The following is a 23,800-nucleotide window of genomic DNA, read 5'->3' on the forward strand; positions in this document are numbered from 1 at the left end:
TAAATACATGTTTCCGTGTGCACATGAACGTGGAACGTCTCTGAACCCTGAGTCTTATGGTATGTCCAGAACTCTTAAATACTGCCCCTTGAGTCTCATTTTACATTTTTAAATTTCAATGCTGAGCTTGTTGCATCTGTGTACTTTAACGCTTGTGTGTGCTATCTTGTGCCTGCTGTGTCAGGTGTGAATCTGTACTTGGGGCCCAGTCTGCAGATGGAGAAACCATTTTGATAATGTAACAGAGCTTTGAAGCCCCTCTCCTGTCCTCGACTACTTTATTCTCCTTATTTCCTGCTCAAAGGCTTTCTGCTTGAGGCGTCATGAATTATTCAGAGAGTTTTTTTCTGTAGTTTTATGTAGGGTGTAGAGTGACCAGGAGTCCTGAAACATTTGGGACAGTCAGTTGTCCTGACTCCTGTATTGTTTGTCCCAAAAATGTGACAAAAATTGAGTTTAGATTAGTTACAGCCTAAAAAAACAAATTCTCATTGTTGTTAATTCATTCTTATTTTGCTGTGGTCCACACTGCATGCATTTTGGTTATTGTATTTTTGTTTAGTTTTTTTTTTTTTTGCTGTTATAGTGCCCTGAATTGTTATACAGAGGAAAATTAAACCATCCATCCCTGATATTGAACCTGGTGAACATCCAGCAAAAGCAAAAACATTACTGCAGGTACCGGGAGGAGTGGGAGGGAAATACCCATGGATCATATATATCCATGGCTGCCTTATGAGATACCAGGTCTGCAGGAAAGAATTTTTATCACTACTGTTTATTGACACTGAAAGACCTCGCCCACACTCAACTCCCCTTTGCCTAATTTCACAAATTGTCACCCTATTTCTGGATGTGGTGAAATCCAAGATTGACACAGGATTGCTTTTCTAATAAGAAAATAATGTAAGGTGAAAATGAGATGTGTCATGCGGCAGTGAAGGAGATACAATAAAGAGGATGATGCAGAGGGAAGTGGAAGGCTGGCTCAAGAGCACATGGAGTCCAGGAAAGAGATAATTTTGTGTCTGTCACAAATATGACAGCCGGAAAAAAAAAAGGCACAGGAGCCCCATCACAGACGGAGGTTTGACTCAGTCGTTGACAGTCTCTCACCTCCCACTTTCCCACGCTAGGAAACCGTGAGATTGTTAGCTTTGCTGAATGTACGTTCTGTTCTCAAGTTAAATTTGAAACATTCGCTGGTGAACAGGTGAATAATAATGCAATGCAGATATAGGTTTTTTTTTTTCTCCACATTATGCTGGCGTTGAAAAAGCAGGCCCGAGTTAATCTGATCACCACACTAACGACATCTAGAGATAAATGGATGCTTTCATTTTCTCATTGGCTATAATCAAACCTAGTTTGTCTCTCAATGTATTATGCTGCAGATTAAAGAAGCCACAGGTTATTGGGTATTTGTTACAAAACGTGATGCGAGGTAAATGCAGCCACATCCATTTGCCGTTATGCTGTCATTTCAAATTAAACTGTTCCAGGTTGTGTTATTGACAGCCACCGGAGAGCTCCAGAAATCAACCTATTTTCATAACAATATGTATTTATTCACACATTTCTCTCACTCCCTCGATACTTTTGGTATGATCTAATAACTCCAAATTTGATTTCCCTGTGGTTCTTACCTAACTTGTTTTGGCCCGAGGCACATGCGAAATAGGAGGCAAGAGCACACAGAAGTGGGGCTACTGCTCCCCTGTGAGCCAGAGGATGGGTCTATTTGTGGAGCTATTTCTGTTCCAGCCTGTCAGAGCATCCACAAAGGCTGCCGAGTGGCGGCCAGCGCGCTTGCGAGGGAGTAACAGGAGCACTAAAGGGGAAGACATTGAAGACATTGATGATGCTTCTTGGCTGGGCTTCAGGCAAGGACAGAATGAAATGCAGTACAGGATGTGAAGGAACACACTGAGCTGATATCGTAGCCCATGTGCTGTTTTGCTCGTCCCCCATGTGACTTGGTAATTAGACAGGCAGTATGAGGGCCCTCTGTGTGTACTGTCGATCACAGCCTTATAGAATGGTTGCATACTTGGGCCAGGATTCCTATCCAACTGGTTGCACTCTGCAGGGGATGTAGGAGGACGGCCAGCCTCCTCTGACGTTAGCATGGTTGGAGGACAGAGCAGCAGATGACATGTGCAGGAGTGGGAGGCTGAATGAAGCACGATCGTGAGTCACAGCATAGGCACATGGGCACGCTACTTATAATGACAGGCTTTCAACTGGAGTTCATAATGTGTTCTCCCTTTTGTTGTCAGCACTTAGATTGCAGAGGGAACATGGATGGAAAGGATTAGAATCAAAGAGAGCAGTAATGGGTTTCTAACCTTGGTGAATACAGTAGTGCCAGGCTAATCTGCTGTAATTTGGCAAAGGTCAGTTTACCTCTTGTTGCTTGAATTAATGCAAGGCAGATTGAAGAAACAACAAAACAAATACATACAGTGCCTTGCAAAAGAATCCCCCCACCCTCAGAGTTTTTTCCCTTTCGTTACATTACAACCTGGAATTCAAATGCATTTTATTTGGATTTTATGGAATGGACGAACACAGATCCATGAAAATTGGTGAAGTTAAATGAAACCAATTGCTACCAATTATATTCAGATGTGACATAGTTAAGTTCTGTCACATGATCTAACGGAGCACCCTTATTGAAAAAATGGAAAGAACATGAAACCAAAACAAACCTAACAAACGAGGACCAACACCCCAGGACCAGGCAAGGAGGACATTAATCAGAGAGGCGACAAAGGGACCAAAGACAACCCTGAAGGAGCTGGAAGGAAGTCCTTGGTAACACCGGATCTTATTTAGGGGCGTCAAAGCAAATAAGGTGAATACATATGCATGCACCACTTTTCAGTTTTGTATTTTTTTTTTTTTTTTTTAATAAATTCTTATTACATAAAATAATACTTTTGCAAGGTGCTGTACACTCTGTTTGACTCTATGAAAGAAGTTGTATCTAATGTACCTAAACATGGATGTGAACTGATGGAATCTCTATTGGTCTAACAAGCTTTGGTTTAGCGCTGCTCAGCCAGATTGTCAGACATCATCACTATCATCGTTCTAGTTGTCCTAAGGAGTGGAAGAAAGTACCCAGATCCCTAACTAACAAAATCAGACGTACTGCATTTGATATCTTGGTATTCTTAGCAAGTAGCAAATGTAAAAATACACATTATTGGACCGTACAAAGTACTGAACGATACTAGTGTTTGATTAATAAACTGTAGGCCTCACTGTGTGGAAGAGACTGGGATCATTATTTTATGTGCCAAGCAAGTATTAGTATTTATTTATAATTATTTTTTTTATTTTTATATAAATGTTATTGTATACATGAATACTAGATTAGCCCCCCAAAAAAGTACACAGCTCTCCTAATTTTTAACACAAATAAATACATATATATAAACACACTGCCTTATTTATTATAATGCTGGTATCCTTTACCAGATGGGCCTATTGTCACAGTGTAGTTACTTTGCACTATCGGTCATCTTCACTGTACAACAGAGCAACTTGATGCATCTGTCAGTGAACCCTTGGACCTCTGACCTCATTCACATGATTTCTTGCATGATATGTGGCCCAGCTGTGACATTTTAGCTGGCTCTCCGTGAATGTTCTCTGGCAGGTCAGCCTTAGACCTCACATTTCACCTTGTGTCTTGTTACATTCTACTGAAAAGGCGAAGCCAAAGGTCAGGTCAGGTGTGGTAAGAATAGCCACTAGGTCTTGCTTGTCAATACTTTCCTGAAGAAGCTCAATGGAATGAAAGGGGACTTACTTATGGCCCAAATTCAGTAGCACCCTATTGTATTTTTTATTAATTGCTCACCAATGGCATGATGGACATAACATGCTTGAAAAATCCCAAATTTAAGGCACTTAAACTTTACTCGTGGTTTGACCGAAATTGTGCAGACATTTAGTGTCAACATTCAAGAACCTTTTCCTGCATATATGACTCACCGAGTAAATTAAAGACACTAAGTGCAATAAACAAATGTCTAATTGTGCTGACAGTTTGTTTATATATTGAGTTCACAGATAGATTAATAACATGCCACCGTGTTTTTACTCTTCCAATACTGGGAACTTTCTTCACTGGTACAAGTAGCTGCAGAGAAGGTATGGGGAGACATGCAACAATTGGATGAGAAGATCAATATTATTCTCATATTTCTTGGTTAAATATAAGGCTACAGCCCCAGTCGGTTAGCTTAGAGTAGCATAAGTACTGGAAACAGGCGTCCTGTCTGTTTGCCATGCCTGGATCTGTCCAAAGGTAATAAAAGCCGACTGCCAGCAGCTCTAAACCTCACAAATTAACACGTTACTTCTTGTTTGTTTAATCTGTGAAAATGTCAATTTGTCATTTCACTGAACGTTATGTGCTGGACTATTTCTTGGTAGGGAGCAGTAACTCCCTTGAGTCACTTTTGGTTGCCTGGCAACTGCACCTGGCCAAGAAATAGTCTGATGCATAACTTGGAGACAAATTTTGTTACCTTTGGAGGCCAGGCTAGGTGTTTACACCTGTTTCTAGACTTTATGCTAAGCTAAGCTTACAGGCTGCTGGGAGGAAATGTCATTCGTCAGCTCGGACCAGAGCTCCTGTTTTCATAACGCAACTGAAGAACATCAAAGCTCAACTGTGGCCAAGGACAATGACAGTTCACTGTGTGTAATTTTTCTTCTCAAGTGTTTCCGTATCAGGTGCAGAACAGACGTTGTACACAGCAGCATCAGTTGTTATTCCTGGTACGACATGGGGCTTTCTGGCTGTTGTTCTTGCATTCCTCTTGGAGGAGTTGAAGCTCAATGATCCTAAATTGGTTACTGTAAACCTCCGCTATGACTCTGTCTTAGCTAAGAAATACCAGCTCCTTGGCTCTTGGGCTCAGCCATCTGTGACAGTCTGAACCTACTGACCTTGCGGAACAGTAGACCCCCACATTAGCGTAAGACATTTGGCTGAAATCCGCCCTCCTGATCAGATGTCGGACTCAATGTGCTGAGGTATACTTTGAGGAGATTTCCCCTGCAACATTTCACACCCCTTTACCCTCACACACACGTGTGTGAGAGGAACATTCCATTGTGTAAATACCTCTTTATAATGACATGGTTTCCTCTACCTGTACCTCATATGTAAGAACAGTATTTACATATGGAGCATGCTGTCCATATGTACTTCCATTTCATGGTCTTGTTATTTACAAAGGGGAAATACAATCTTGATTGTAAGGAAAGTTTAGTGCTTACTAATTCAAAAGTCTCTTACAGTAAAGGAATATTTAGTGCAGGTTAAATGGTTGTAATGTTGAGTGTACTTGACTGGATTGTGGCTATATATAATTAGCTGTTTGACCATTAAACTGTTTAGCCATGATCCCACTAAGCTACGCTCCAACCAATGCTGGGTGAATTTAGACCTCCTTGAAAAGTTAATGAGCCATACAGGAGGCTTGTGCTAAAATTAGGTAACTGAGTTTCATCCTGAATGAGATTTGTGCCCAAAGTCTTCAGAATCACCCATCATCAATTCCCTCCCCCCGTCACCGCTACTCTTTAGGCTATTGGCAGATTCATTTGCGCTTGACCTAGTTAATGTCTCTGGAGAGATGGAGGAGTAAACACATGCAACGACTCAACTCCAGAAAACCTGGAATTTTCCATAATGTGCACACCCAGTTCACTGGCCAGGCTAATGTCCACAAAAACAAGGATATGGGGAACATTTTTGGTTTCATATCTACAATAGTGTAAAATCACCAGCCCTTTCTACTTGATAATACTTCGCCTTTACACCAGGCCAGATCATAATGAGGTCACCATCTTTATCTAAAATGCCTCCCTAGCTTCAAAATATTCTGATAATAATTGAGTGATTTGTATTTGATTTCTTATGCAGATGGGCTATATCGTTAGCCTAATAGCATAATTGCCTAAGTCATATTTGAACGTTTTCGGAAAAAGAGAAAAAACACAATTTCTAGCAAGCAGATTGGTATTTTTTATTGATAATGTAACAGCAAGTTCAACCAGACCTGTGAACAAGTTTGAAAAAAAAAAAAAAAAAGACACAACATCAACTCCATAACAAATAAAAGTGACTTAGGCAGAATATGTCATGACTTAGGCATTTTTTTCTCTTACAGTATATGTATATAATGATAACATAACCAAGTCTAACCTTATCTAAGGTGTTTTAAAGTATAATCTTAACAAAGTTGTTTTAAAGTTTAACCTTGCCTAAGTTGTTTTAACCTTACCTAAGTTGTTTTCACCTTAACTAAGTTGTTTTAACCTTACCTAAGTTGTTTTCACCTTAACTAAGTTCTTTTAACCTTAACTAAGTTCTTTTAACCTTACCTCAGTTCTTTTAACCTTAACTAAGTTCTTTTAACCTTAACTAAGTTGTTTTAACCTCAACTAGGTTTTTTTTACACTCACCTAAGTTGTTTTAACCTTGCCTTGAACTCCTTTTCAGCTGTCTAATGATGAGGGAGGTCATCATAGTACTGGTGGGCCACTCTTGGTAGTACTGGTTTCATTGCCTGCAAGTCATTGAATTTCCTGAGAGTAATTGGCAGTTGGGCAGGAAAGAGTGGGACCCACTGGAATGATTCATCGGGGAGGCTGAGTCGCTGGAGGCTTTTACTGTCTAGAAAGTTGAAGGAATAAACCAGCTTACCAAATGAATTGAAGAGAAGATCTAATGCTTCACTTCTGTTAAACTTTCTTATGCGATCAGCCATGTTTGTTTATACCGGCAAACATGCCTAAGTCAAAAAGATGACTTGGGCAGATAGTGATTTTGGACTCTAAAAAGTGTTCTGATAGGTTGAGGACATAGCCAATAAGGCAAGGTGATGCAGCAGTGGTAGGAGAGGAAGGTTAGGCAGATATCTCAATTTGGCCAAAAAATGACTTAGGCAATTATGCTATTAGGCTAACGATATGGAAATTGATAGTTTTGTTTGTGTAAATATTTTTTAAATTAAGCTGTTGAGCCCCAAACATCTAAAATAACACACCCAAAATTAATCAGGAATAACTCCTCAACCATGAATCTTATATGCACATGCCTCTTCTTTGAAAAGTAGCAAGCCAATGAATGTCCATTCATTGTAATTAAACTATTTGTATTACCATTCCAGAGTAAATGGTGATGCAATAAAGGAAAAATATATATTTTTTAACATCATATGGATAATGATATTTGAATACTTAATTTCCCTGCTTTCTATTTAGTGCTATGTGTTTTGAGACGAGGTTTGTTCAGGTGCATTTGGAATTTCTACTTTCAAATTACTTTGCTCAATTCAGCTGGAGGAAGTTCTGGCTCATCCACTCCTTGATTTGTTGGATACACTTACTCAGTGAACTTAAGGGAAAGTAGTCATGTGGTGACACTGTAATGTAGAGTTGGGTGTCATCAGTATAGGTATGGTAAGATATGTTGTAATACTTCATAATCCTAGCTAGGGGGAGTATGTAGATATTGAACAAAAGTGGCCTGAGATTGGAGCCTTGAGGAACCCCAAATGTGATCTTCGCTTCGATTCATAATTAACAAATTAAACAAAAAGTCCCAATCTTTTAAGAAAGATTTGGACCAATTTAGCACAGTACTAGAAATTCCCACCCACTTCTTTTAATCTGTCGTGCTGTATGTTGTAATCAACAGTGTTGAAAGCAGCACTGAGATCCAGTAATACCAAGAAGTTTTTGAGGAATCACTGTTAAAATGTACATAATTTGAAACTTTAATAAGTGTAGTCTCAGAACTGTGGCATGGTCGAAATCACTGGAAAGCATCGAAGATTGTTTTGGATCATGGAAGTGTGAATTTTCCGATAAACAACCCTTTCAATGATCTTTGCCAAAAATGTCAAGTTTGATTTGGGCCTGCAGTTGCTTATTACTGAGGCATCAAGGTTAGACTTTTTGAAATGAGGTTTGACTACTGCAGTTATCAATGCCTGGAGAAGATGCCCTGGTTGAAGAGAAGCATTTACTATCTACAATACTTCTGGTGCAATGCAATTAAAATTATTTTAAGAAAGCTTGTAGGCATCATATCAAGGTAGTGGACCTTATGTGTTGAAATGTTTCTGTCAGACCTACATAATCTAGGAGTTGAACGTTTTTCGCCACCTGCGTTCAGACTGTCTACACTCTCTTGTATTGTAACAGGAAAAGCACAGGTGTGAATATTAACATTCATCATAGCTACAGTTCTTTAAGGTGTGGCTGTTCTAAGGCAAAAAAACACTTCCTCGTGCATTCTGTACTATTTAATAGATGGGGTGTAATTTCAGACACATTCCTGGTGTGTATTACTGGCTCGTGGAAAAGCCATCATCAGTAATGTTATCAATTACATCTTCGATTTACCTGCTGAGAGGTTAAACTGTCTGTGTGATAAAGGATAGGTTGTATCTGAAGTCATAGTAGTTGTACAAAATGTTGCTATTAAAGTGAGCTGTGATTCCAGAGTTCCAAAGTTAGAGTTAGAGTTAGTATCATTTTTGATACTAGTATGCACAAAATGTACCCAAACTTGTCTGTAGAAAGAACAGCAGTAAATTGTGCATTCCTGTGCATGCTGAATACATTTGACGTACACATGAAGAGCAGAGGCTTTATTCTATAAAGTCATCATGCCAAAGATTACATGGATGAAAGGATGCAGATGATTGCATGTGTGTTTACATGACGGGATGACATAAGAAAGAGATGTGGCGGTGGAGGGTTGGCCCGGAAGATCGCTGAAGGAATTAGGAAAGGGAGTGTAAAAATGTGAGAAAGGGCAGTGAGGGGGCAGGAACAGGATTAGTTGTATGTAGAGTGACTGTCACGTGTATTCCAGAATAAGCACAGAGCTGCACAGGGGTGATCTCTGGACGCAGCAGCAGCAGCACCAGCACCAGCAAGTCAGACCCTCGGTCCCTCAGGTCCTTCCACATTCTGCAGCAGCGACACTTTGACACCTGTCCTCCCCCTCGCCTTATCTAATCTACCCCCCAGGCTTTTCTCTCACTCTTGTAGAGGATTTTGAATGACTCCATCTTTGCATACTGTCAGTGTGCACATGCTCTTATGAAGGATACTGTAGATGTATGTTCCAATATTCAAAATCCATTACGCATGTGCAACCTCATTTCAGCTCACACATAAGAGCAGGAGTAGGTGTCCCAGGGCTAAGTATAGAGTACAGTCATTACTTAAACTGCCATCTTGGTGATTTTGTTTCAAAGGATGGAAGAGAAGCGAACTCCTCTCTGTGGTTCTTGTTAAATCTCAGCTCTGCTCTTCTGAAGAATGCTGGAGAGACGCCAGGTACTTTTTTACTTGAAAAGGTTGGGATGACATCCAAACAAACGCACTGTGGTCCTAATGTGGGCCTCACAATGTTATGCAAGTGTATGACTGCAGCAGCAGCAGCAGCAGCCTAATAATAATAATAAAACATGCATAAAGCCCACGTTGAAGCTTTTCTGTTCCTATTGGTGAGGAAAACAGAAACCTCACGCCTGGGGCAGGGCCAAGGACACGTGTTAGCCACAAACAACCCCTGCTATTAAAGGTTCAGGATGGAAATTTCTGTGGTCTGACTCTGAACGCATTGTAAAGTATCTGAATCAGTGACTTCTGCTGTTGTGCTACAGCAGTGTGACTATGAGGTATCTCAAGGTCAAACTGCACTCGGATATTCTGCCTCCTGGATAAACACACCATGCTCCCTGTCAACTCACACAGCAGCCGTGACAAACATTATGAGTGACAGTCAACATAACTGAGCACTACTGGCTTCACTGAAGAATATAATGTGCATATGAAAATGTTATTTTGAATGACATGATCATATGCTACAACACATTTGTACCCTGCAGAATTACCCAATGTACTTGCATAGCTTGATAATGTTGATTTTTGAATTTTCACTTATTTCACAATTTTCAAAGTTATTATAGTTATTATAATTACCAAGGCATACAGGTTAAACAGATTAAACCCAAATTTGACTTTGTTGACACATGACACTGATCAAGTGAAGTAGGGTAGACGAAAAGATAAAACAAATAGGAAAAAAGGTATAAGGTACCTTGTGCATTTGAGATTCCCAGTAACCCTAATATAATACCTTTTTTTATTAATTTCTGTATCTCTGAAAGTACACATCTGTCTGAGCAGGTCTGTGATGAAGTTTCGGGTCAAAACTCTGCTATGAGAGTGCTATGATCATCAGCTCCTCTACAAGTGAGGTTGGACGGCTGCCTACCATGAAATTATCAGCCCATATCGCATCACTTCTAGATAGGATCTCACACTAAAACACCCACATAATGATCCCATAAAAGTGCTAGCAGAGGGAGCATGGGTAGTTCTACATTGGACATAGATTTGGCGGCTAGCCTGTTGTCAGCGCTCTTGATGGCTCTGCACAGGGAGCCTCAAGTAAAAGATTGGGTCAACCTGAGGCGTGTCCCATGTCTATATGTAACAATCCCCAATTATCTGCTCATGTCACACCACGTGATCACAACTCTCAGATGAATTGACCAATGGCAGAAAAGGATGAGTGGCATTAATGTTTACTTTTCTTTCTTTTTTTTGTAGAAATACTCTTATCTAACATTAACCTTTAGATTAAGTTAGATTATGCTTCCATTAGCTCACAATGTTTAACCATCTGAAATCAATGTGAACACATTTGCTAAAGACAAGCCATAAGTGTGAATCACAAGAGAGTACAATCTATCTTTAACGGTGCTTTTTTTGTAGAGCTAGATACCTACCAATACTGAAGAGCGCACTGGCCCCAAGTTCCAGCAGAGTGAAGGAATTATTCAATGTGCGGAGGTAATGCTCGTGGTGAGCTCACAATCCTCTGCATCACTCGTAGCCCTCCATTTCTGTGCGTGGCGAGCGCGTGCAGGCTGGAGCCCTTACATAACAAAGTTAAAATATACCCAAGTCACATGTAACGGTCGGTCCTGCGGATAGATATCCCACTGTCACTTGAGCCGCTCTGGCAGCCGTTCAGATATTAGAGGGAGCACAAACACACACGGAGCCACAAAAGATTTGACAGTGATTTGCTGCCAGACATTCTCAAACCGCCTGCATGTGAACTGTGTGTGGACAATAGTGAGGGAGCTTTCTCTCTGAGTGAAGCGCATGTGACCGAGTGGAGTTGGACGGGGAAGAAGCCGCACAGGGAGAGGGAGGGTCTGTGACGGGGTGCCGGAAGTCCAGCCCTTTAAAGTCACAAAAAAAAAATGCACCCAGTATCACTTCTCATCTGACTACATAACCTCTAACACCAACTCTAAATGCTATTGGCTGTGCCTTGCTTCACACAACTGGCACCCCCCACCCCCCCACGCTGCAGCATGCCCACACTTTGTGCAGCCACATTTCTGGTGTGTGGGCGGGGTTAACTGAACTAGCATTTACTGTAAAAGGATGGCATATCTGGAGGAGTGAGCTACACTAGAGGGAAGTGGAAGACACGTTTTCTAACCAAGATTAACAAGAGTTACAGAGTCCAGACTCGGCGGAGCTTTTGCCAGATTATGCAAGAGGCACACGCGGTTACATTGTACGACTGAATGAATTATGAATTTCAGATATATATGTGGAACATATGCGGAGAACGTTGTTAAACACGGTCATTCGGAGTCTGCTGAAAACTTTGATTCTGAGATCCAAGATCCAGACTTTCGGCTTCAAGATTGATGAGTGCAATAAGGGTTTAATACATTACAGGCAGACAATTTATTTCAAAAGAGGAGAGGTGTCTTGAAGCTTTACAGGCTTAACAGGAAAGAATGATGTCATCTTGTCAAGCTAGGACTGAATAATCCAGGCAGAACATGTGTCTCCAAGGTCTGGCTCACATGTTTGTGTTTACGTTTGTGTTTCCCCGCAGCGGCTTTACTTTGTCGTTTACACAGTTATGAACATTCCACTCGGCCTTCTCTCCCCCCCGCCGCCGAGCTCAGACCAAAACCCGTGCCCGGCTAACACTCCAGCTATTAGTGGTGAGCAGTCATAATGTGAACAATGCTGTGGAAAGCCCGCTGATTGGTGTCCCAATTTAGAGACACGCTGCACGGTGTAAAGCCTGAGCACACAGACACACACGTCACTCTGGTCCCAGATTTGGGGACAGGACAGCACATGGCCCAAAGCCAGGGTCCACCGAGCTGAGTCATATATGCACAGCTCATTGCAGGGGACAGCTGTTAGTTAGACAAGACACACACGACCATGCTCCCCAGTCAGCAGCACCCAAACGCTCACCCCCCTCGCTGCATTCTTGCAGGTGAGGACACGTTCTCACACTATATGGCATGCAGGGTCAACCGAGGATATCGGCGAAGCGCTCCAAATTCCAACAAATGTTTTCAATGGCCGGCTATTGCATTAGACACACATCACCCCATCTGAAAATGAGAAACAGATTTTGCAATAACATAAATTGTCCACACATGCATGAAACCCTCAAGAGGCAACCGAGCTTCCAAACTTTCTCAGTCCACAGGGCGGGGTGTGCCACCGATATTCACCCACGCACATGTGCAGCCTTTTTCTAAAAAAGGGTGGGTTAGGGCAGATGTTCAATGTATGCCCTATAATAAAGTGGGCGTGCGGCTCTGATTTGGCTTTTATTTTTTATGAATGAGAGTAGGAGACATCCAGTCTCTGTGGGATACAGAATGAGCCAGCCTCTTCTGACAAATTGAAAATCACAGTGCCAGTTTGTATTGTGTGACTCATCCAGGATCCTGAGAGAAGAATGCATGGATAAAAGTGTTCCCTTTGTGGGGAAATTGCAAATTGCTCTGCCGTTGCTCTTTATGTGGATGACAAATTGGAGTGCAACTGAATGGAGCCAGATTTTTGCAAATACATAAATGTTTCCGGAGATCAGAAGATTTACAGAGACATTCAGAACAATCTGCAGTTTAACACTGAGAAACGCGTTCAACAAAAGACAATCGAGTAGCTGTACTAATCCGTTACTTGTGTAAATACAGACATTGTTTTCTCTTCATTTTTTATGTGTCTGTCCGGTTTAAAGTGCCGCATGCATGTGCATGAAATATCTCTTTGTAGTTGTCTGTTTCCTGTGCTTTGAAGTGGATGTGATGTACTCCACAGTGACACGGGGGCCTTGCAGACAAAAAAAGGGAAATGAGAGTTTGCTGGGAATCTGTAGGAAGCTCTCGGTCGTCACAGAGTCTGGGGTCGCCGGAGGATCTGGGCTCGGGCAGCAGAACGACTGGAGACTGTTTATGGGACATTTAATAGATTGAAGCAGCTTACAAGACAATTAAAATTCAACATGAGGGGCTCACTGTGCCAGCAGGCGTGTCGTATCAACCGGCTTTATGGGTGCTGTGGTGTCTGTGATGGTGCATTCCTCACAGTAGGATGTGATTTAAGGCACAGCAGCAGAGAGTAAACCCACGGTTGGGACGCTGCACTGCATGTGCCCTTGTTCTGCCTCATCCTCACTTTGACTGCAGCACATAAAACAAAAGTGTAGCCACAGTCGCTCCTTCTATGATCACCTGACCACAAAATCAAATTATCATGGTGCATGCTGGTTATGTGACCTCCATCTGCATTTTCTGTTGGACGGATTTCCACCCAGTTGTTTAAACGGCCTGGGCAGCGTTTTCCGCTCTGTAAGCATCTCACAGTGCTTTTTTCCCCCCACATGTGACCTGTTCACCATGCAGATATGTGTTATTTAATCCAGCATGTCCTCATGTATTGAGGCAGACGAGAAGGAGTTTGGCTATGCTTGTTTTTTGGGTGGGTGGGTGGGTGGGTGGGTGTCTCCCAAACGCATGTGATCACGTTTGTTGCGAGAGGGTTCGTGACTCACTGGCTCCAGGCTCAGGATCCTCGTCTGGCCTCTGACAGTGTTCCTAATCCCTCCCTCTCAGGCAGTCACACAGAGGTCCTGTGAGTCACGCCTTTACCGTCACCACGTCCAACGAAGAAGAAAAAAAGATGCAGATAAAACACAGTCTGCATGTCAATTGCATCTTCAACGCGGCCAATTTTGCTTGTTAAAGGATTTTTGCCTACTTGATGGTTGAAAGGCTGCAGTTTAGACAAATACAGGAAATAATGACTAACTAGTCAATTAATAATTAATTATTAGTAATTCGTTGTAATTTATCACTTACTCACTTACAATTGAGAGACCTCTCATCGACTGAATTTGAGTGGCGGAAAGTAGATTTGCTCCAATACTAAGTCGGCCTCCTGTATTCAAGAGCATGTTTGAGATTTGTATAGACTTGAGCAGCTCTTCATACTTGCTATACGCTATAGTTACTATATTTCTCTGATTAAAAACATACATATGCTACTAAACATATGATCCATTTATACATCACGATGTGTAAAGCAGTTTAAACTAGAACATATAAGGGACCATATGGTCCCTTATATGTGGCTATTTGGATTTTATTTGGATATATTTGGATATTTCTACGATTATTTTGGTATTGCTATTTTTACTGAAGAAAATTCAAGAAGTACTTCCTCCATCACTGGCAAATGTGTTCTAAACTTAAGTGAATGACAATCCGTGCTCGGCCTAAGTGTCCTTGACCAAACTCTTACATGAACCATCACAGTTGTCCCGGAAACTGCTGACTGCGCCTTTACCAGCCGACTCAGGTTACATGCCACAAGTCAGGCATCATCACCCGGATGGTATAACGAGGAAGAATGCCTGTAGAATGACCAAAACTAGCCCTGGGTTGACTTTTCGCACAGCTGCTGAAATGAAACCGATCCGCGTGTCCACGTGTTTGTGTCATTTACATGTCGTTTGCATATGTAAACCACTCCCGCCAATCGCGGCGCGGCTGCACCGAGACAGAGAGCCGATTGGTGGGTCACGGGCGTCCGGGGAGCGAATGGGAGAGCCGCTCCCCGCTAATCCCGCCCCCCCCCAGACACGTTTCCTTGGGAGAAGCAACACGGGCCGCTCGCAGGCTGCACCGTGTCCCCTACTTACACGCCGCACGTCCAACACATCAGCTGCTCTCCGCCCGACGCTCCTGCTGGATTTACCGCCGAACAACGGAAGAGTTGGACCAGCCGCTCCATCCTGGGAAGGTAGGCGCCCTTTCTCATCCACATCCCAATCACCCTGATAACATCACTGGGTATCTTTTGTGTGTGTGGAGGAGACGCGTTGTATTTAAAAAAAAAAATCATCCACAGGAATTTGCCGCAGACATGCTAATAAGAAACATTTATTTATGTTGGGGTATTATTATTATTATTATTATTATTATTATTATTATTATACAGCTGTAGCATGGCAGACTAGGGTGTGACAATTATCATCAGTCCTGTCTGCATTTCTGGTTTCATACGGTCAAACGGTGCCAAATTTAATAAGCCCGATGAGGAAGTCTATTGTGTCTGTTACCTAACTAGATTTAAAACCTGCATTTGGGCGCACGGATCAGATCCTTCACGTTATCATTATATATATATATATATATATATATATATATATATATATATATATATATATATATATATATATTTCTTTTTTTTGGGGGGGGTTGATGTTCGATCTCCGGATGATCTCATATAAATTATGTTTTTTGTTTTTTAAATCAGTTTGTGTGTGAAGTTGGCATCGCCCTTAGTGCCTCACCTACACAGGTAGATGAAGACATGAATTTCATAAAGGATCTATATGTATTTTAAAAAAGCATATAAGTAGAATCTGTTATCGGTAAGCATTTTAATTTCTCTCTGTAAGACTGCGGGCCTGTGTGGTGCATTCAAACTGCCTGAACAAGTTCGGCATGGGAATTCTTTTTTTTTTTTTTTTTTTACACACAAATTGAACTAACGCAATTATAAGGAATTCGGGTGTGTAATGGTATCATACATTTGCTAAGAAAAGACTAGTGCTTGCTTTCTCCCTGGCATTGTGTTAATGTGTTTCATGAAGCCCTCTTCTAAAAAAGCACAAACGTGTGACTGAGAAGATTGTTATATGATAGGATGATGCTGGGATATAATAAGACGCGATATGTAAGACAATAAAAGATTCCACAAACCTTTATGACAATTTGCTCTTGTACAGATAAAATGTGGTAATGCGTACGTTACATTTTCTTTAAAATGCAGTGCAGTACGTATATGTATGTATTGAACCTTGATACTGTATAATTCCAAGTAGTCTATATTTGGATATGAAATCAAATCTGCATTTTTCCTGTCTCTTTCCTGTGTTGTTTGGTAATTTGGCCACTGCACAAATGTTCCTTCATTTAGTTCTCACTAAAACTGGTCAACTTTGGTCTCTGTAGGGCAATATTATAACCCCCTATAGGAAACATCCACATATATGTTTTTTGGCTTCTCCCTTTGTGTTTGGTTAGAGCTTGTAAAATCCGTAAATCTCTGCTCCACCCTCCCCTGTAACAATAAGATCAGAAGGTGGTCGCCCTGTGACAAAGACCTGGGGAGCAATTAACTCTCCTACCCTCAAATTTCACAGGAGGCAAGAGACCTGCCAGGCGTTAACCACTCGTAAAACCAAAAATAATCGCTATGCTGAAAATGCTGTTCTCGCTTCCTTTTATCTACTAATCAATGAGGAAACATGTTGCGGAGATCTAAAGATCCCACAAACAAATTAAATATCCGGGAAGAGCATTTGGTCAGAGGAGGGGTTTTTTTTATATGCTAGGAGCTCTTCAAGTGTCACTTGTGTTGACCTGCAGTCAGAGGTGCTGGTCGTCATAGTGGCAGACCCCTTCCCCCTTTGGATAAACAAGCCAACACTGTTTATGAATGAGTGTTGTGGTGGGAGCAGCTGGCAGGCTGATAGAGCCGAAACAAGGGAACATTCTCAAGCTGGTGATTGTTAAATGTAGATTGGAAATATTTGTTCTCGTCGTGATGTGGAGATTCATTTGAGCAATTCCGAGGGAAAAACATAAAAAAAATTGAGCGCCCGAGGGCTTCGCAGGACCAGTGTGGACACGAGGTTGTTTGGTGTTTGCTTTGGATGGTGGCTAGTCTGTATTTACTGGCTCAGGTGTTGCATCTGCAAAACAAACAGGTCATTGTGGTCTCAACAACTGTGGTCTCACTGCCACCATCTGCTCAGTGCAGTGCTGTGTCGGTGCCTTTTATTCACGTGTGCTCGGTTCGAAGAGCAGGTTTTTTTTTTTTTTTTTTTTTTTAATTCAACACTGCATACATTTAAGTTGTTATATGACTTGAATTAGTTGCTTTTTTGCTACACTTTCTCATCTTCATCACTGTGCTGCATGCTGCTTTTTGTGCATTGTTGAATTATAGTAACCCTGACTTTATTGTCTCGTCAGGTCAGTGATGGTCAGTGCTAGTTAGAGCCTGCAGCCGAGGATGTCTGCTACAGATTCGGACAACTCCATTGACTGGCTGGCTAGTGACAATGAGGACAATGAGAGCGAACAGTCTGACTGTACTGAAAAGCACAGCCAGACAGAGGCTCCTTCATCCCCCAGCACCCGGCCCCACCTGGGCCTGTCTGACAGCAGCTGCCGCCGGAGCAATGAGGTGAAGGAGGGCGACGGCGACTGTAGCGAGGCCAGGGAGGCCTCCGGCCGGGGATTTGCCCCCAGCTACACGGAGGCGTGGGTCCGCACCTTTGGACTGTGTAAAACACAGCAAGCAGAGAAAACGAATGGCAAAAACACTCAAGCACTGAAGAGACCTCACAGCTCCACGGAGGAGGAGGAACGCAAGGAACGGCAGCTCATTTCCAACATGTCAGAGAAAAGCCGAACCTTCAGCAGAAAGGTGAGCACCCCTGACTCGTGTCTGCCTCCCACGGGAGCTGGTGCACAGTGTCACCAAAACCAGAGCGTGCCCTATCACCTATATCTCAACTCCCCTGCTGGTTTTTACAGTGTCTCGTGCATCACATTTCCTGTAAAGATGACACTAGTACTTGGAGCAGAATTAGTCATGCCTTCCTGAAGAACAAGTCACTCCTATCATGAGTCAAAGGGGGGTTAGGGGTTATCTAAATAATGTTCAGCAACTTTTATGTCAACAGCAGTTTGTGGAAACATGTCTCATATCAAATAATTTATAAAATGTATTTTTGTTTTCAGTGCATGGAGCTACAGTGCTACATTCATCCACTGTCGTCTATCTTGAATGGCCTTCGTTCAGGAAGATACAAAGAACGTAAGTCTGTCATTTGATATGTTTTTCTCTCTTAGAAAAATGTCAGTAGATCACAGTGATTTAACACAGCCATGTCACCGTCTGCCTGTCTTCCTTCTGTGTCAGAATAAAACAAGAACAACAGACTGGATAGACAACGTGCCGTTCTTTTTCCAGATTATGTATCCCTGAGATTTGAGCATGTCTGAAACATATTGTTTTTAGTGCTATCAAGTAACCACCAAATATTTCCTGTGTGTACACGTGTCTATCGTCTTGGATAAAGCTTCTTAGCAACTACACTGTTTAAAATGTCCCCTTTTTAAGAGTTAAAAAAGTTTTGGTTTTTTGCCAGCGGAAAGCAATATCCCACTTCAGACCTCGTTATATATTAGCTGCTTGGCAGAGGGGAGTGAGAACAAACTGTGCCCACAGAGTCTCCGGTAAAGCAGCTGCTGTTTGTGACTCCTCTGATAGACATTATTAGGGTATCTGGAAGATAGCGCCCTGTTCATGCAGGCTCTGAAAACTGCCTCATTTAGGATCATTGTCAAACCTTGTGTGACCCAACACTTCTTGGCCACGGAGGCAGGGAGTCTGTTCCCCGACACACACATTTCACACAATCCATCTGCTCCGCAGACTCAGCCCTGCTGTCAACACAATTCATGTGGCTCATGGTACAACTTTCTTCTTTTCCAGGACTCAGCAGTTTCCAGGAGAGTGTGGCCATGGACAGGATTCAACGGATCATGGGCGTCCTGCAGAACCCCCGCATGGGGTAAGAGTCCTCAGCATGACCCGCCCACTGTTCCATCTGAAAGGATGAACTCTATCATCTTCTAAAACTCAGTGTACATACCCTGTGTGTTTGTGGCACGCCATGTTGCCAGTGCAAGGCTTTTACTGATCAAAATCCCACCTACAATATACCCAACATACACTTGTATCAGCTTGAAATGCTGCTTGCTGTCTGTGGGTCAAAGTGGTGTACAACATTTCTGTGACACATGGCTCACAGTAGGTTGCCATGCAAGGAGCCACTACCCCCCACTTATTCAGGATAAATTCATTGCAGAGATGGCTGTGTCTCGCTATAGTGGGCATGTCGTTAAAAATGTATCAGGATACACTGCAGGAGCAACACACTTATGCCTACTAGATTAGCTCTCCACTGGCCAGACAAGGTATGATATTTATATTTAAACAGTCCCTGTATACAATGCTAAATGTTAAAATGTTGGTGTTTTACATCATAAAATGGCAAATTGCCATTCTCAGGCACTTCAGCATCTGATTTTGTATAAGTAGGAGGCGATATGGTAGAAATCAATACCACAGTATCAATAAGAATATATTTTGACTTGATGTTACTTGACAGAAAAGGCTTCATGTGTAAAGTAGAACCTTCCATAACACATTCAGCTTTTATGATTTCCTTTCAATCATTAATTTTGACTTTACATCAAATATTTCTATTCTTTATTTATCATTAATCTCTCCAAATGTATTTATTTAGTTTATATGTCAGAAATCCGTGAACAGTCCAATGCAATGTCTTCAAATTGCTTTGTTTGACCAACAGTCAACAGTCATTTAATTTACAAGCATATAAAAGCAAATTACATTTGAGAAGCTGGAACCAGTGATTAGCAATTATCCAAATTCTTGTCGAGCAATGTACTATTGAGTGACTCAACAATAAAACATTTGAATTGGACGACAGCATGTTATAGAATAAGAGCACATTATGATCACATAAACACAATGTTGCTGCACTTAAAATCTATCGATGAAAAGTCAGCCCTGTGTACCTTCTTCCTCGGCACCACTGGTACCTGTACGGGAAGCAAAGCATCCAGGTTTGCTGCTAGGAGATCGAGTGCTGCAGAGGCCGGCACGGACTAATTGGAGCCCTCACCCACCAGCTGCTGCCCTCATATGGGAGACAAAGAGTGGGTGTGGCAGTCTCCCTGCAGACAGCCGGGGCAGAGGCTGGAAGGTGGACTAAACCCCTCCCTCCCTCCGTCTCTCCCTGTGCCTGGTCTGTGTTGCCAGCTGGCAGCCCCTGCAGCAACACAATGGTAGATAGGATCAAAGTGACTTTTTTAGCAGTCACTGTTGCAGATAATCTTTCGCATGAATTTAACATGCCCTGAATGGAGTATAGCAGGAAGGTCCTGATCATATGACATGGGCTAATCCCTTACCCACCATCTGCTTTTGGCGGGTGGTAGTTAATGGGGAGCAGCGCTCAACTGCACACCTCAAACTGCGTCACCATGATTAAGTATATTTTTACAGTGATGCTGTCGGAAGGCCGCTGCGGCTTTGGTGTTTTATATTTAGAGGCGAGCAGAGCTATTATACGTCGGGCCACGTGTGAGCACAAAACATGTGAGAAATGTACCTAAGACGACAACCCCCCCTCCCCCCTCTATCACACACACACACACACACACACACACACACACACACACACACACACACACACACACACACAGTATAGGCTTTTCTTTTTCTGAGTGACTGTAACTGTTTCTAAACTGTTTGAGATTGCCTTTCTACTGTGTGAGCATGATTTTTGGAAGAAATATTTCTCAATCTCTCCCCCTTTCTTTCTTTCTTTTCTTTTTTTCAGGGAGAAATATATTAATATCATTCTTAAAATGGAGGAAATGCTGAAGAGCTGGTTCCCTAATGTAAAACTCCGAGACCAAGTCACCGTCACCCAGACAGAGGACATTGTTCCTACCAAGAAACTGAAGGTAAAGTTGTACAAAAGCAGAACTGTTGTGTAAGAGGTCTTTGGTTAGAAAAAGGCCTGCTGCCAAGAACATAGGGTGATGACGCAGTGAAAGAGGGACTAAAAATCTAATCTATTATTATTTAATCACAGGTCTGGGAGGGGGGGGGGATTAAAAGCTATTTTTACAGGAGGTATTACCACAGTCTCAGGTTCGCTAAGAACAATGACAGAGGAGAAAAGGTAATTTTGGAGGAGTTCTCCTAAGGGGATAAAAAAAAAGGCCAGAATACTCTGGAACATTCCTTCCTTTAATTGGTTAGGATTTATTTCTGTGGCTTATCCAGACGCACCCTTCCAAAAAACAAGAATTTCATGTACATTTTTTTCTTTTTCACATTGTAAAGATTTGAATATCCAAGAGTAAATTGGTGCAGTTTATATGGTCCTGGGTCAGATTCTACCACTGGGGCCACCAAAGCATTTTTAGGGGAGTTGCAAATCATTTTAAATGTTATAACGTGTATGTATTATTTATTTGTGAGATTAATTTAATATTTGTCAGGGACAATTGTAGGTATTCTAGGCAAACTCTGGCTCCTTTACAGTTTTCTTGTTGCTCAATGAACAACTATATAATAAACTACTAAATCATTGAAATTAAACCGTGTTTCTTTCTTTTCCAACAGCAATCCCCAGTGACCATTACTGCAGTTGTGAGCCCCGTCAGTGATCCTCCATCCGCCGTCAAAACCCTGAGAGTCACCGATCTCACTCCTCCTGGAGCCTACTCCGCCAGTAACCTGAAGTGGCTCCACACGTCACCCATCTGCTCCCCCATAGCAGAGCAGGCCCAGGCTGGCCCCAGGCACCTGCTGTCCCCCAGAGACCTAACGCAGGACAGCGCCGTGTCCTCCAGCACAGACAGCCACTCTAAGACGGACTCGGTGCCCAGAGGCCCTCCGCCGGGCAAAATCAACGCGCCCTGTCTAGAGAGGCTCCTTAAATCGACAGAAAGCATCATCATCCGCAAGGGGATGGGGGGCGTGACAGACAGCAGCTGGTCCTAGTTCACACAGACTGCTGGGTGTCCAGCTGTAAGCACCGCACAGCCCAGTCTAGCCTTGCCCACCCTGCCGGGAGCCAGTCAGCCCGCTTAGCCCATTCCAGCCTTCGGGGGAGACGGGAACCTTCAAAAGGGACGTCACGGATTCCACGTCAGTGTGGAAGGAGTGTTGATGGACATGTTGTACTCTCTGTATGGGAATGTGCCCTCTCTGACATGACAAGTGTCTGCTTTAGTTCCCTTTGTTGACTTATCTTTGTTTTTTTTTTTGTTTGCACTCCTGAATAGCATGTGAGAGTGGGAAGGATAGATTTCACATGCCGTGATCACCGGAGCTAGCGATTTCGACTGTTGCCACTGGCCTGTAGATGCAATAATACAGTTTGAGTATCTGTGAAACCACCATTATGCCTGAAAGGGAAAGAATTGCAGTAGATTTTTTTGCTGGAAGGGATTTTTTTTTTCCAGATATCCAGACGTGTCAGTGGTCTACATATTGTTGAGCTGAAAATGTGGGTGAAATGTGATGCTATTTTCTCGCCCCACTCCACCCCATGACTCCACTCTTAAGTTTTTTTTTTTTGATGTGACTGTTACTCATTTGTATACTTTATAAATAAGTCTTTTTGGTACAACTGTTCTACCTCAGTGGGCACCACGTCACAGTGAAGTGAGTAGGAATGTGAACGCTAGCTCAATAGCTGGACACCTCATCTGCAGCGAGCCAAACGGCCTCTGCCAACGAGGTCTGCAGTACGAGTCGTTCTGCTTCTACAAACAGAGGATGCTCTCTCCGAGGGGATACTGTCGTGGCCTGACTGGTGCCGTTGTAAAGAATGTCAACTGCAGATTTCTTTTTTTCGCGACTCTCAGTAGAAGGCAAACAGTGCCTGTAACGTCAAGCTGTGCCTGTAAGCCGGTTTAATAAAGAGAGAGAGAAACGTTCAAATTACCTGCTCCTCTGTGGGATGTACAAATCAGGACTTCTCACTCTCCTGCCATTTCCTGTATCGAGTAAATTATTCAGATCTTGCCAACTACTTTCTGTGGTGGAGTAGAACAATTCTTTTATTTTGCCACAGAACTGGACCGTATGTTAGACCAACAGAGATGGACAATGTAATTCTCTGTGTAAATCTTACAGATTGGTTGTCAATTTACCCTGAAAAGTGGCCTTTATAGTGTGAAATTTTATACTTTCAAAATAAATGTGGTTATATTTGTTTGATGCAAAATGGCTACAGATTGTTTTATTGTGAATTTTCTTAATACAGGCTGGTTGAAGTTACCTTGGATTTGTCTCAATTATGTCATAAATCTCTTTGTTCCAATTTCCCCTCCAACCTTTATATTGAGTGCAGTATTGAGCTGCACATTTTTTTTTAAATGTGAAGACACCGGAGGAAACACCAAATGTGTCAGCAAAAGGAATTTATTGTAAGATTCAACCGAGCTCAATAAAGCAATAAAGATCTGATTGATATCAGTTAGACCAATTATAGAGTGAGTCTTCTGGGAACACTGAAAGGGAGCTCACTTTCTGGAGGAATAATAAAGTTTATTGGTTTATTGTTTGAAAGGAAGTATGTCATTTTCATTAATTCAGTTCTGGTATACAGACACATTCGTGCTTCTACAGAAGTGCAGCAGAGAACTGCAGAGAACCAGCTCAGTATCATTTCACATTTCTCAGAAAGTGAGTGTGGGTTTTGTTTTTT

General features: G+C 42.3%; 1 protein-coding gene across 1 annotated transcript; it reads left to right on the top strand.

Annotated features, from left to right (window-relative positions):
- Window positions 1-15,042: 15,042 nt before the first annotated feature.
- On the top strand, window positions 15,043-22,214 carry ciartb (circadian associated repressor of transcription b). The gene is made up of 6 exons (XM_084018110.1): window positions 15,043-15,198; window positions 17,442-17,898; window positions 18,216-18,291; window positions 18,973-19,051; window positions 20,912-21,038; window positions 21,706-22,214. Exons 2-6 carry the CDS (start codon window positions 17,482-17,484, stop codon window positions 22,084-22,086), a joined length of 1,080 nt encoding a protein of 359 aa, XP_083874236.1. The 5' UTR covers window positions 15,043-15,198; window positions 17,442-17,481; the 3' UTR covers window positions 22,087-22,214.
- Window positions 22,215-23,800: the final 1,586 nt, after the last annotated feature.

This window comes from Eutrigla gurnardus (assembly GCF_963514095.1).
Source record: "Eutrigla gurnardus genome assembly, chromosome: 9".
In the NCBI taxonomy this organism is placed as follows: Eukaryota; Metazoa; Chordata; class Actinopteri; order Perciformes; family Triglidae; genus Eutrigla; species Eutrigla gurnardus.

Coding starts and splice junctions, on each gene's coding strand:
- ciartb (XM_084018110.1), top strand. CDS start 17,482: ATGTCTGCTACAGATTCGGACAACTCCATTGACTGGCTGGCTAGTGAC. Junction 19,052..20,911: donor CTGCAGAACCCCCGCATGGG/GTAAGAGTCCTC, acceptor TCTTTTTTTCAG/GGAGAAATATATTAATATCA. Junction 21,039..21,705: donor TTCCTACCAAGAAACTGAAG/GTAAAGTTGTAC, acceptor CTTTTCCAACAG/CAATCCCCAGTGACCATTAC.